General features: G+C 48.2%; 1 protein-coding gene across 1 annotated transcript; it reads left to right on the top strand.

Moving 5' to 3' along the window:
- Window positions 1–90: 90 nt before the first annotated feature.
- On the top strand, window positions 91–12,462 carry LRRC58 (leucine rich repeat containing 58; the record flags this gene model as incomplete). Its single annotated transcript, XM_080614077.1, has 4 exons — window positions 91–587; window positions 9,209–9,337; window positions 10,605–10,882; window positions 12,254–12,462. 4 exons carry the CDS (start codon window positions 91–93, stop codon window positions 12,460–12,462), a joined length of 1,113 nt encoding a protein of 370 aa, XP_080470203.1.
- Between the last annotated feature and the right edge of the window lie 1,989 nt (window positions 12,463–14,451).

Raw genomic sequence — 14,451 nt, 5'->3', positions numbered from 1 at the left:
GGTTCCGGGGCAGGACGGGGCGGGGCGCGGAGCGGGAGACCCCGTGGTGACGCACGGCGGCGGCGGCGACCCGCGGGGACGGCGGTCGGGATGGCGGCGGCGGCGGGCGGAGCGGCCCCGCACCCGGAGTCCCCGCGGCGAGGCCCGGCGGCGGACGGCGAGGAGGAGACGGCGGAGGTGGAGCTGGCGGCGGAGCTGGCGGCGCGGCGCAGCGCGGAGGCGCGGCGGTTGGTGCTGTCGCCGCGGCGGCTGTCGGGCCCGCTGCCCGCCGGGCTGTCGCAGTGGTTCCCGGCCCTGGAGGTGTTGGACGTGAGCGGGACGGGGCTGGCGGAGCTGGGCGAGGAGCTGCTGGCCCTGCCGCGTCTCCACACGCTCCTGGCCAAGAACAACCGGCTGGGTGGGCCCGGCTCGCTGCCCAAGAGGCTGGGGCAGGCCCCGCTCGGCCGCTCCCTCCGCGTCCTCAACTTCAGCGGGAACCGCTTCGCCGAGGTGCCCCCTGCCCTGCTGGAGCTCCGCGGGCTGCAGAGCCTCAGCCTCGGCGGGAACCGCCTCCACGGCATCCCGCCCGACATCCAGGAGCTCCGCAGGTGAGGGCAGGGCGCCGGGCGGGACGAGCCGGGCCTCTGCCCCGGGCGGGGAGAGACGGGACAGGGAAAACCCCGGTGGCTGCCGGGCAAACCCAGCCGGATCGGCTTGCCAAAGAGCGGGGCACGGCCCGCAGCGGTCCCGCTTGGGGAGCGAGCTTCGGGCAGGCTGAAGTGTCTGTAAGCACTGCTGCTGCTAACGAGTCTCTTCAATAGATGGAGTTGCCAAAGCTCAGAGCTGCTCTTCAGGCAGATGACAGGCCTTGGGTGGCATGGTTTAGTGTGAGGTGTCCCTGCCCATGGCAGGGGGGTTGGAACTGGATGATCTTAAGGTCCTTTCCAGCCCTAACTATTCTGTGATTCTATGACAGGCCTTCTGCACTCAGTGAATCTCTGTCAGGATTTCCTAGTCCTTGGACTACCCTGCAGCAGGGCAGGCTTTCCTAATGGCAGTGGTTGGTATGGGTGTTGACATGCAGAAGGTGCTCCCTGGCTTTGCTTTAATACGTATCCCCAGGCAAGAGTAAAATAAAAGCCCTGGTCTCTTGCAGCTCCTGGCTGCACAATGGGCTGCAGAGAATAACGATCTGGTTATGGCTTATGTGAACAATAGGGCCTTTCTGTTGACACAGCTCCAGTCTCAACAGGGTGCTTGCATTCATGGTTGGGTTTTGTTGTGTTTCTTTCCACCCGTACAGCTCATGTAGGTCTGACAGATGAGCTGACAGGTCGGAAGCATAGAGCTCTAGGTTGTGCTCAGGTGCAGTGGCATGTCTGCCCTGGAGCTGGATCAAATCACTGCAGGTCAATGACATAGAAACCTAGGGTGAATCACAGCAGTTAGGAGCATTGGTGGGCATGAGAACAGATCTTGGGTAGGACCAGGTATTGACTGCCCGTGTTGACCTGGGATAGGTACTTCTGAAGTCTGCAGTCTTTCTGGGCAAGGCAGAGGCCATGTTCTGACGCATCTGTTACATGCAAGTATTTCGGTATGTTCTGATGGTTGCTCAATCCTCAGACTAGCCCCTGTGTGGCTCTGTGCTAGGACTTTGGGTCTGGACTTTCTTCACTCCAGCTCTTTGCCAAGGAGCTTCACCCCTCATTGCCAAGAAAAGAAACCTCAGCCCTGCTCTTTGTTATGCTGCTGACCCCTGTGTTCGGTGCCCCAAGGGGCTGTGTTCGGGGCTCTGTGCTGCACAGCTGTCACAATACTGCCTCTTGGTTATTTGGCTTTGTTCCTCTGGCCTGCCCTGAAGCAGGGCTCCTGTTTGTCCTGTCCCGCAGCTTCTCTTGGGCAGGTCATGCTTGAACCCAAGAAGGACAGTTCTGAGAGGGCAGATGCGGACAAGGCTATTGAGCTGTTTATCGTTACAAAGTAATGTGTCAGGTAGGAAAACTAGACTAGACCCAGCTTGTGTCTGCTGCCCACGTAAGCACTGCTAACTCATTGAACTTCTGCTAACGTGTCACCATGATATGATTGAACTTTAGCTCAAGATAGAGAATACGTGCACCACCAGGATCACCAGCTTCTTTACCGCTATGCCATGGGTGTCTCTTCTGTATCTGGGCTGCTTAAGTAACAAAAGGGAGCAGCACCCTTGCTTGCCAGAGCTGGGAGAAAACAGTGCTTTATAATGTCATACTCCTCCAGAGGGTATCCTGAACCTACACATCAGGAGCCAGACACCAGTGACCTGACACCCTTGCCAAAAGGATAGTAAATTCCTACTGGAGACAAGCTGCTGCCAGACCCAGCTCCCTCCTAGCTGCCAACAAGAGAGGTGTCTGCAGAGTGAGCATACACAGTGGGTAAAACAAACCTGAGCAAGCACAGAGCAGAGCCAGCTCTTGTGGCAGGGCAACTCAGGGACATCTGTTGTGTTTCTGAACTCTGAGCTGGGAGGTGGGACCTGATGTTGGGGATTCTGTTAACCTCTCACTCAGGCTGCAAGTATCCATCTCTCTCTTGCTGGCAAGCCAAGACTTTGAGCTTTTTTCCATGCATAACTTCCCATAAAAGAAATCTTTCTCGTGATTTGTGGTGTCGTGAGACCACAGAGGAATGCAGGCAGCACTTTGACCGGACATGTTCCTCCTGCTGGTACTTAGAGTTCCTGAGGCCAGCAGTTCTCTTCCCGTGACCCTGGCAGCTTCCCGGTTGCTCTAGTCACTGATTACAGAGCAGAGTTGCAGAGATCTACAAATATTTCTTATGTTTCCAGGGAATGTCTGAGCTCTGATGAGATCTCTAAAACAAAATAACTCGGATAACAAAGCTTCACATCTTTCCTGTGCGCTCCATCATTTCCTGTTGTCCTTTTTAAAGGGGTAGCAGATCAGTTTTAGATCAGAAGGCCACGAATACAGCAAGTAAGGGGTCTACAGAGTGAACTTGAAACGGTAGAAAGCTGATGAGTCTGAATCTGCTAAAAGGGAAGGAACATGCTGGCAGCTACAAATGCAAAGGCTGTGGAATGAGGGGTGGGTAGCATGTGTTGTCATTCACATGAAGATAATAAATCCACACATTTGCAGCAAGCTGGGGTCGGGAATTTTATGCAAGAACTTTTCCCTATCATGTTCCTAGTGATTTGGCAAGTTAATGAACAGTGATAAGAACCACAGCCAGTCCTACTGCCATCTTGTCTTACTCCTTCCAGCTTCAGCCATCTGCCCTATCCTTGCCCACACAAATCTTTGTGTGTAGTGCAAGATCCTGCATGGAAAGCAAGTGCCTTTCACCTGATTGTCATTTATCTCCTAGGCCCTTGTAGAAGGGCCATCTCTAGATGCTCTGGTGCTTGAAGCTTCCTTGCCATGGCTTCATAAGAGGATAGTCATGATTGCTCTTGTGATGGCAGCAGGATGATGCTGACCATAGCATGCTGGCACCAAGGATGAATAGCAATGCTTTTTCCTTCTGATTCCACTCTAAGTGTCTAGGGTGACCAGCAACAGCCTATTACCTTTCTGAGAAAGGTAAGTGAGGCCCTGCTGAGGGCTTTTCCTCAGTCATATTGAGGCTATGCGAGCTCCTTCTGCATGCCCACCACCCCAGTCACTGTCAGCTAGCAGTGTCAGTACAGTGCAAGCCCTGAATTGCACCACTGCTGTGAATTTAGAGTAGAAAATGCATCAGATGGGATGTTCTCGCCCTCTTTGCATTGCTTTCCTGTTTGTTGTCAGAAAAAAGATGAGCTTACATAGGTAGATGTGCCACTTTTTCTGGAGTTCTCCTTCCAGCATTGACCTTGCTGGGTTTTCAGTATGAAGTGTTATGGTCAGTCGCTATCAGACTCAGTTCACAACCCCTAGCAGCTCCTGAACTGTGATCTGCGTGGACATCCCACTGCTGCCTTAGTTCTGTGCCTCCTTCCTCTGCTGGTCCAGCTGGGGGTGCATTAAGGGGCAGTGTGTGTTGTAGCTGAAATGTGGTCATCTGCTTCTGCCCGTTTTGGACACGATTTGTTTGGCAAGTCTGGTAAAATAGAGCCCTGATCTCCACTGTTCAACTGTGGCTTTTGGCTAAAGAGTGCGTGGATTGCCCTCCTCAGTGTGTGCGCTTGGGGAGGTGTCTTGGAAGTGTCGCCCATGAAGGGGAAAGTTCTCAAGGACTTAGCAAAACGCAGTTGATACCTCAGCAAAATGAATCTCCTCATGTGAATTTCGAGTTCAGTCTTACTCTTGTAGTGAATGCTCTCACGCTCAGGAGAGCACCAGGAACAGGCAGAAACAGCTTGGAGAAGAGCCAGGCTCTTCCCAGGCGTCTGCCATGCATGCCTCTTTCCTTGCTTGGGTTCCTCTAGTAAAGCCCAGTTGTGCAAGGGCTGGGATCAAAGGCCTTAAATGCCTAACTGGATTCATCCAAGTTTTGTGTGAAGGCTTAGATGCAATGAAAACCAGAGTATTTGCTTTTATTCGTGGGTAGCATTATGCATGTTAGACAAGCATACGCTTAAGAATGGCTGTTCCAGTGTGGGAACACCGGCAAGTGAAGCTTTGATAAAGAAGGAGCATTAGGAAATCTGCTGCCTCCCTTTTTCTTCTCCTCTTCAAACGTTTTGCAAATAGTTTTCAGACTGTTTGATCTCAAATTTGCCTGTCAGCAAAGGCTCTGGTGCTCTAATCCATCGCAGAACAGGGTTAACAGGAGTGTATTGTGGGCTGCTTTTCAAATGCCTCCCTTGCCTCAGCCTCAAAACTGCCCTGGAAATTTCTTGCTAAGAAGTTTATCTTAAAAAGACCTGGAGCACTTCCAGGCTCCGGTGTTTCTTTTAGGTTACCTATGTAGATGCAGCTGTTTGATGTCAGCTGTTAAGTTTTATCCAAAGAAGCATCTGTGGGGGAACAGGGTGGATTGAAAATTGGAGTATGTTCCGTGGCAGAAGACATTCTCCCCTTGAAACAGGACTATGAAAGTGTTGTGGTAACTGATAGCGTTTCAAAAATACCTCTAGTGCTCAGTGAGCTCTTCTTATTTACTGTTCTGGGGCTTTTCCATTTGGTTTGGGGTATATGGTGACCTTTAAACCTCAAGAACAAACTCAAGCGAGAACGTACAGTCTCTTGGCACGTTAAACTTTGCTGCCACCACCTGAATTGACTTTGTTTGAGCATTTTCCCACCCCCTTCCTGTATGTAAAAGGGTTTTCACCACCCCCCTGCAGCCCAGTGGTGTGAAATCCTTCACTAGAGAGGAGCAACACATGATGGGCTTGGACTGCTGGCTGCTGCTTGGCAGCAGGTAGTACTGGCTGTGCTGAGTGCTGGCCTGCTGGATGTGAGGCTGAAAGGAGCCCTGGCCTTTCACTAGTGTATTTGTAAACTTTGCTGAAGGCAGGAGGGAAAGTGTCAGACCCCATTAGTTACTGTGTCAAATGGGGGTTTGTTGTTGGTTTGGGGTTGGGTGGTTTTGTTGTGTTGGATTTTGTTAGTGTTTCTCCTCTCTTGAAACTCATTAAACCAGAGCATGTGTGGCAGTTTGGAAGTGCATCATTTATTCTAGCCTCAAAAGTAGGAACTGTGCTTACATCCATCTGAGGCTGGCTGCTCTCTGGCTTTTCTAAGTTCCTGGGCTGTGAAAAGTAGATGAAAATTCCAGCTCTCCCTCTGTGTACAGAGTGGTGCATGGAACCTTAGCTGGCTGGTCCAAATGGCTATACAGATTAATGATTGTCAGAAGAACTGAGTCTTGGTGTGAAAGGTTAGTTGGGAGTAGTCACTAAGCTCATTCCCATCTCTGCTATCTCTTGTGAAAAACTGGTAATGTTGCCAGTTGCCTTGTTGCAGGCTCTCAGTGAGGAGGGCAGAACTCAGCACTGCTCTTGCTTATCATACTGAGCAGCAAACTTTCCTCTGAGCAGGGCAGCTCAAGACCAGCATTGCCTTGGCCTGTAGATGCAGGCTTAGCACAGCATAGAAGTCAGGCCAGGAGCAGAAGAGCTGGGAACTAACAGCGGCCCCATTGGTGTGGTCAGTGCTCACTAAAAAAGGGTTGTGTCTCTTGAAAATCCTTGCCTGTATCATGATTAGCTTTGCTTGGACAATTCTTGACGCTTTACTTTGATGCAGAAATGACTGTTGTTAATTTCTCTATTTTGCTCAGCCAAGACTAGAATAGACCCTTCTTACTAGCAAATTGTGTTTTGGGGGACCAGAGGTACAGATTTTTTCTGCCTACTAAGCGGTCTTTCAGTGGAAGCTATATGAATACCTTTGCTGTATTTAGAATAAGTTTCTTTGTAGTTTCAAAACCTCCTCCCTGTGCTTTGTAAATAAATTTGCCTTCTAATTCGTATCTTAAGTTGATGTTGGAAATGCTGAATTTGCTGTACGAGACTGGGCCCAGCAAGTTCCTGACCTCAGGAAGGTAATGCAGAAGATAGGTAAAAAGAAAGCACTTTTTGAGAAGTCATTTGTTGCCACTAAAGGAGTTACCTTATTTGATGGATTTTTAGTTAGAGGCAGATCATAGTCTGATGTTGGGCTTTACAACCTAGCTGGTATAAGTGACTGTTCTCATTACAAGGAATGGATTTGACAGCTCTACGCGGTTTGTAGGCAGTGGTTTTGCACCCTTGGTTTGTGCAGTAAGCTGCTCTTGAAACTTCTGCATTTCACATTTTGCAATGAATTTCAGCACATCTTCTACTGTATATTGTGCTCCCCTCCTCCCCTTTCCTGCATGTATGTGTGTGCAGGGTGGCTCCATGGGCATTGTTGCCTTCAAACACAGGGGGTGAAGAGTTAATTATTCACTTTTCCTAGGAAGTGGAAGTTTTTACATATCTCACCCTTGTTTAAACATTGAAATCCATGTTACTAAAATTCCCTTGCCCAACAGTTTTTAGTGTGGGTTCCAACAATGGCATGGAGTTAAAGTATGCCTAGGAATTGTATGGTCAGCAGTTAAATCCCTAACGAGAGGCAAGCCCCCTAAATCCACCTTTGAAAACAATGGAGGTTGAAGGAGGAATTCTGGTTAGAACTCAGGGCTTTGTTAGGGGATCAGAGTTTAATTAAAACTAATCTGCCCTTGGCATGGTCTCTGCACAGCAGCCTTCCTGCTGCCCCCCCTCCTCACCTGCAGATTGGCTGGGGAGGAGGGGCTGCTTTTGGGCAGCGGGGTTTTGGTGATGGTTTCTTCCAGTGTACTTTCTTATGTGTTCAGAATAAGCTCCAGATGTGCTGCTCCACTTGATCTCTCAGCTGAGCAAGTCCAGTTGCTTCCTTTCATATCGTCAAATTTAGTTGAAGCCGTAATTTTGTGCTCACCATCAGATGCAGTTATGGAGCTTTCCTGCACTCCAGGGAAAGTTAAGCTCTGTGAGCTTCTCCTGCTGTGTTGCAGAGGTCTGTCGTTCTGCTCTTCACTGGTGGGCAGATGGACCTTTGTGCTGTGTAAGTGGCCCCTTGAGCCCAAGCAGATGCTGTCATTGGATCTTTGAGGTTCAAGTTTCTTGCAAGAGCTGAATGAACTCTTTCTACCCTTCTTCTGTCCCAGAGGCTCCTCACATGTGGCACAGTTGCAGGGTTTAGACCTTCTCAGGATCTACCACCATGTCCTGAACAACCTGGCAGTGTTCAAAGCCAGGTTGGACAGAGCCTTGGGCGACATGGTCTAGTGTGAGGTGTCCCTGCCCATGGCAGGGAGTTGGAACTGGATGATCTTGAGGTCCTTTCCAACCCAAACGTGTCTGTGATTCTGTAGTGTTACATTTCTTTGCCAGTTGGCTCCATCACCTTTCTCAGTTCACAATAGAATAGAATTATGGAATCAACTAGGTCATAAAAGTCTTTTAAGCTCATCAAGTCCAACCATTACCGAAGACTGCCAAGACCACCCTTAACCCGTATCACTGAGGCCCTGCTGGGGTGAGATGAAGGTGTTTCCTATTCCAAGACTGTAGGGTGTTCTTAAGGAAAAGCTGATGGAGCCTGCGTGAGTTTTCTCTTCCCTGACCCGGGGAGGAATGCTTGGTGGATCAGAGGGGGCCAATGTACACTGTAGTTAGGCAGCTAACCTGAGTGTGTACTGGAGATCTTGAATCAGCGCCTACAGATGGGACTGTGGGATCCACCTTTTTCAGGCATGGGAAGAAGTGTTGTCTGGACCAGCATTAGTAATGGTGTCTCTTCCCAGCCAGAGCTACCCAGGCTGAACCTGAGTTTGCTTCTCCCCCAGACAACACCTGAGAACAGGGACAGAAGCTGTTTGACTCTGTGAAATGGGGACTTGAAGCTATAGCTTCACTTGAAGAGAAGCACTTGCCAGTTTTCCTTCCTAAAAGGGCAGAGATGCACAGCAAATACTGGCTACTCCAGCTGGCGGAAGGGATTTAGTGCTTCTCTTTGTTCCTGTCTCACATCCACCAGTTTTTGTGGGACAACCAGTGATACTTTCTTCTTTCTTTCTTTTATTTAGGCCCAAGCTGCAGTTAAGCCCAGCTAATGGTTCTGGTAGCTTTGGTCCTTGCGACTGCAGTATAGTGACATCAGTCTACCTGAGAAATTGTATGCATGTTCTTGTGTGACTTAGATGCACTCTGTGCACTGCTGCACCTGTGATGTTAGCAGTATGTGAATTGCATCAAAGCAAGACTGGCTGCTTCTGACTTCTGCTGAGAGGTCATAGTTAATCACTGAGGAGTCAATTTACCCCATAAAGAGCAAGCAGCGCTTGTGCAGGGCCAGGGTTTTCAGGAAGAGCCACTGCTCTCTTGCTTTGCTCCTACTGAAACTGAGGACTCCCACGGGCTGCAGCAGGAGCTGCATCAGTGCTGCAAACCCTGTGCGTGCAGCCTGTCCTGCCTTGGAAGGAGGGGCAGGAGCTTTGCATTTGGTGTAGGAATACAGAGTTGCTTGGTGCCTACCTACAGATGCAGTGGTGACTGCAGGAGGCTGGAGGTAAATCTCGACATTATCTCCTGTGAAGCGGAAGCTCTGTTGTAATTTTGATGTGCAGTGGAGTTTTTTTGCCTTTTTTTCCCCTCAGCACATTATCTCATACATCGTTATCTGGAAGTTTTCTTGAGTAAATGCAGGAGATGAGAAGATTTGGTGTTCAGTTCAACTGGAAACGACCTCAATGAAATAACGCAGCGTTTTCTCTCTTTCAGTTTAGAGTTTCTATATCTTGGAGGGAACTTCATCACTTCAATTCCACCTGAATTAGCAAACCTGCCTTCTCTAAGCTACCTAGTTCTGTGTGACAACAAGATCCAGAGCATTCCACCTCAGCTGGCACAGTGAGTATTTACTGTCCTCAGCCATCAGCTGTAATTAACTTGTTTAACTTCTGAATGTGTGGATAGAAGCATCTGGGAGGGCCTCTTTGTTCTTCAGTTTGTTATTGTGACTAGGCTTGAACAAGAAGAGCCTTAGCAGTGCACTGCAGGCAGACCAGGAATATGTAATATGGAAATCTGCATCATAGGGTTATGGAAAAAAAATGTCACCAAGTGTCTGCTTTAAGGTGAATTAATAGATTTGTACAGGGAGCCCTGAGAAGTGCCTGGGCAGTTCATGCTGCATTCTGAGTATTCTTAGGGATGAATGCTTCGTCCGTCTTGTCTTTCACCCAGAGCCTTTTTGTGTGTGCTTGTGTTGTCCCACTCCTTGTGTTCTTCCTTTAGGATCTCAGAATGTTTTAGTGGTCGTTAAGTCCTACAGCACAGCTCTAGGGGATAAGTTACTGCTGTCTCTCTTTCATAATGGGGGAAAGAGAACACTGCAAACTGTGTACAGGTAACAAAAATGGCAGATGAAGAATTCAGTGGATAGCTGTAATCACAAGAGCAATTGAGTGCCAGCATGGAGTTTGGAATTTGATGTTGTAGTGGGATTACTCTCAATGTACAATGTCCAGTTATCTTGTACTGGTTAGAGAGCATCCCTGGATTATGTGCTGGAGCATTGCTTTGTGCTTCCTGAGAGAGAACACCTCCTCCAAAAGCCAAACCCGTGCTTGTCACCCGTGCTGATGCTAACCTGGCCTGACCTTGCTTAGCTTTTGAGCTCTGGCAGTGTTGCAGCACAAGGAGATGCAGCCGCAAACAGTGAAAACATGGGGGTTTCCAGGGCTGGCTGCCTACCAGCAAGCATCTTTAATGCATGACTGAAGGCAGGTGACTTATTCAAAGTGTTGAATGGAACTGTTCCTGATGCATGCACTGGGTACAAGGAAACACTATGTCCTCTGAAAGCTCTTGGTTTGTATACTTTTGTTCTGTGCTACCTCTTTTAGGAGGTGTGTGTGTGGGGAGTACTGAGGGGGACAGCAGCCTATTTAGGACTGCTTCTTTAACAGGCATTTGGAGGTGAGCCATGTTTTCACAGGCATTGTGTGTGCTGGAGTAATAGCAGCTCTTTTACCATGAAGTTACGCTTTAAAAGTAAGAAAAGCCAAGGAAAAAGAAATTGATGGGAGAGGGGAGAGTGATCAGGTCTGTGTAGTGCAGTTTTGGAATGATTTTGCTTGTACATGTTGACTGGGTATCCATCTCCATCCTTCAGGCTGCATTCCCTGCGTTCCCTTAGCCTGCACAATAACCTGCTGACGTACCTTCCTCGAGAGATCCTTAACCTGGTTCACCTGGAAGAGCTGAGCTTGCGTGGGAACCCGCTGGTGGTTCGCTTTGTCCGTGACCTGACCTACAACCCCCCGAGCCTTCAGGAACTGGCTGGGCGCACCATTAAAACTCGCAATGTTCCCTATGCTCCCAGCGACCTGCCAGAGAATCTTGTCCGCTACCTGAGTTTGGCCAGCAATTGTCCCAATCCTAAATGCGGGGGTAAGTTCATCTTCACTGCTCTGCTTCCTGATGGGTTTCCTTTCCCTCTGACTTGCCGTGAGTGTACTAGCTCAGTCAGTTAGATGTGTTGTTGCATCCAAATTCTAGCTGTATTTTGTTGGCTTCAGGGCTCCTGCCAACTTGTCTTTAAGGAACCTTGCTCACTTAGGACCGATGTTCAGAGTTGCAGTGCTGGTTTACTGTATTTGCATGGGAATGTGAGACAGTGTTTGTGTCGGAGTCTTTGCAGCTCATCCCAGCACTCCACTGTACTTTTATGGTCTGAAGTTTCCAATCCATCTGCTCTGAAATAGCGCAGACTAAGTAGTGGGCAGGAGAACTGTTACAAGTGCTCTTGCTGAACAAGAATGGAAAAGAGGAGAGAGGCTGAAGTGCTTGGCAGTTACTAAAAGCAACTTCTTTAGCTCTTGCTTGGATCTACTAGACTGTAGTTCCTGGAAGGAGAGGACTTCATAGAAAAGCCTGGAATGCTTGGGTTTAATTTAGCTTAATGCTTCATCTTTAAGCAGAGTAACTGATAAGCACATTTAGCCTTTAGAAGATTAAGGGAAAAAAAAAGTCATTAGTACCTGCCCTGCAGTCATATGCAGGCTGTTACCTCTTTACAGGACAATATTAAAGCATTCTCCATGAGCCAAGATGGAAGGGCTGGAACTTGTGTTGGAGGGGAAAGGAGTGTTTCCTTTATTAGGGTTTTGCACTGTTCCACTTGTCCTTACGAGCTAGCACAGTAGTGCAGCGCTTGCTCTAGCACTGCAGGAGAAAAGCTTACTCAGAGCAGCTGGGACTTAAAACACCACTGGAAACTTCTGAAAACCTCAGTGTCTACAATCACTTGCTGTGACAGGAGGAGAAGGTAATCCTGTGTTACAGCAACACTGTTGCCATGGAAAGGAGCATCCAAACTCAGCATGGTAACTTCACTCAAGCAGGACGAAAGCAGAGTTATGAAGGTCTGTCTGTGAATGCAGGCTGGTAGCTGGTAGAAGAGGTTTTACAAGTTTGAGAATATCGTGGAAGAATGAATTTGGCACGGAAGAAGCTTTTTTAATTCCCAGCCTGAGATTTCTGCCTAATGGTAAGAAGGAAGTGCCGGATTCTTGGGAAGTAGCTGCCCTGTGTCTGTTCATGTAGAATGTGCCATTCTGAACCACCTACCAGATACATGTGTACAGGATTGTTTTCTAACTAAGAAAACAAATTTCCATAGGTGCCCTGGTCCCCTTTTCCTTCAGCATCCCGCATGCTCCTACGTCCAGTGCAGTGTCCATTAAATCCTAATGTAAGGCATTGCAACCACCGTTCTCTGCACGGGCCTCATGTGTTGTCTCTGTTCCTCTGCCCTCACAGGTGTCTACTTCGACAGCTGCGTCAGACAGATCAAGTTCGTTGACTTCTGTGGGAAGTACCGGCTCCCGCTGATGCACTACCTGTGCTCCCCGGAGTGCTCCTCACCCTGCAGCTCTGCCTCCCAGAGCTCGACTTCCCAGAGCGAGTCCGACTCCGAGGATGAAGCCAGCGTCGCTGCACGCAGGATGCAGAAAGTCCTCCTGGGATAACGGGAGGGAAAGCGGGTTTGAAAAGCAATAATGGAACAGCGAAGCGTGAGCCTCTGTTCTGAAGGGCTCATGAGAAACTGTCCTCAAGTTTATGTAAGGGGCAGAGCATCTTAGCAAGCCTAGGCTTGCTTGGTGCAGTGCTGCTTAGGAGAGCTAACTTGGTGGCATACTGCCTGTAGGGTGCCTGGGGTTGCTAGAAACATCTCCTGTCTGGGAGACTGCTCCCCCCCCTCCCCTTGTACAGGCTGGGGAGGGGGGTTTGTTCTCACTGGCGGATTGAGAAAGGTTTTAATATCTGACACTTCACTGGACTTGAGTCATCCTGCACAGCAAAGGAGACTCTCCGGAGCTCTTAACACTGTGGTAAATCAGAAGCAGGCTAATGATGCCATGTGAGTATGTCTGGACCCCAGTGTTTTATATAGCATTTTGATTCTTTGCTGTCTCCTTCGATTTCAGTCACAGGTTTCACACCCATCCACTAAAAATGGGAACTGGGTTTTTTCAGGAGTCGGTTTTTCCAAACTCTGGTTACTTTGCCTAGAGGTGTAGGGTTTCTGTGCTGTTACAGATGTTACAGCCATCAGAGAACTGAGACACCTTTTTAATCCCCTGTTATACCAAGCTGCTCTTAGTGTTTCCTCCTAATTGGATTTGTCATTTTCCCTCCCTCTGCCTCTTCCCGTTACACCTGAAGCATTGCTGTCTTTATGGTGCCTTTAGAAAACAGATGGGTTGTTCTGTTGAGACCTTGTATTACTTCACACTTGTGGCCATACATGCCTGTGCAAGGGACCAGATGTGATGCTCTGTGTCACGTTTTTTGAGTCTCGGCTTACTGGAGCAAATCTGCTTTTATATCTGTGAATTGCAGGAAAGGTCTTGATTGCCATTTCTTGTTTCTAAACAGCCATGTCCCCCTGCAGCAGCTGGCTCTGCTATGCTTGATACAGTTACTTTCTATGCTTAAGATCATCTGCTTAAAGTAGGCAGCAGCTTAATGAATTGGAAGTACTGAGAGAGGTGCAGTGGAGAATGCTTTGGGGGTTCTTTTCTTACAACATGAGAGGAAAAGCCATTAGGGAGGCTGAGGTGCGTTGTATGAGCATCTTGCACGAGGTGGTTTTGAAACCTCTTCCTTATTTATTTGTTTGCATTTGCTCTTGTTATAATAGCTGTGGCAGCCTGTTGGATGTTCAGATAGCACATTCGGTTATCTTAAACTATGTTTAAAGTACCAAGAAATAGCTTTTAAAACACTATGAATTGACAGGTATCTATGAATCTTTATGGGGCTGCTGTATGTTTTGCTCAGTGAGAGCTGCCCTTTTATTAATACTTCATGGCAGACAGTCCTCTTGATGCAGTTTCAGATAGAGCAAATGCAGCTGTGCCTTTGAATGCATGAGCAGAGCAAATACATTGTGCTAAGAAGCTCAATGAACAAGAAAAGCTTTCCTTAACCCACTTTGGCCCTACGGGGGAAATTAAAAACCTGTGCTGCTCTCCTGTATTCAGAAAACAGATGCACCTATTTGAATATCTTATGGCAGCTCAGTGTTAATGCTCCTGTTTAATTATATTTGACACTTTATATGTTAAAGCACTTTGATAATTCTACTCTTTGTAAGTAGCTTTAGCGATTTATTTTTTGTTTTAATTAGACTCCAGTTTTTCCTTTCGTGTGACCTGAAGAACAAGGTCCATGAAACTTTGTATGTTCCAGTCTGTCTTGGTGTGCAGGTTGAGCTTCTTGCCTTGCATTTCCTTGTCAGCACTGCTCATTTCCCTGGAAATGGAACTGGAATTTGAAAGAAATGATCTGGTTATAAAATAGCACCTCATCCGTTAGTAATCATTGCTACTTGGTCTGAAGATTTCCCACATGCACAGATCCATCCACAAGGAACTAAATTGCACATGTGCATGCTGTGTGCCTTTCCAAATAGCTTTTTCCAAGTATCTTTTTAAGCCACGGTAGGGTGGATA

This window comes from Psittacula echo (genome assembly GCF_963264785.1).
Source record: "Psittacula echo genome assembly, chromosome: 3".
Classification (NCBI taxonomy): domain Eukaryota; kingdom Metazoa; phylum Chordata; class Aves; order Psittaciformes; family Psittacidae; genus Psittacula; species Psittacula echo.
The sequence above is the reverse complement of the archived record's forward strand: the minus strand, read 5'-3'. Positions and strand labels throughout refer to the sequence as shown.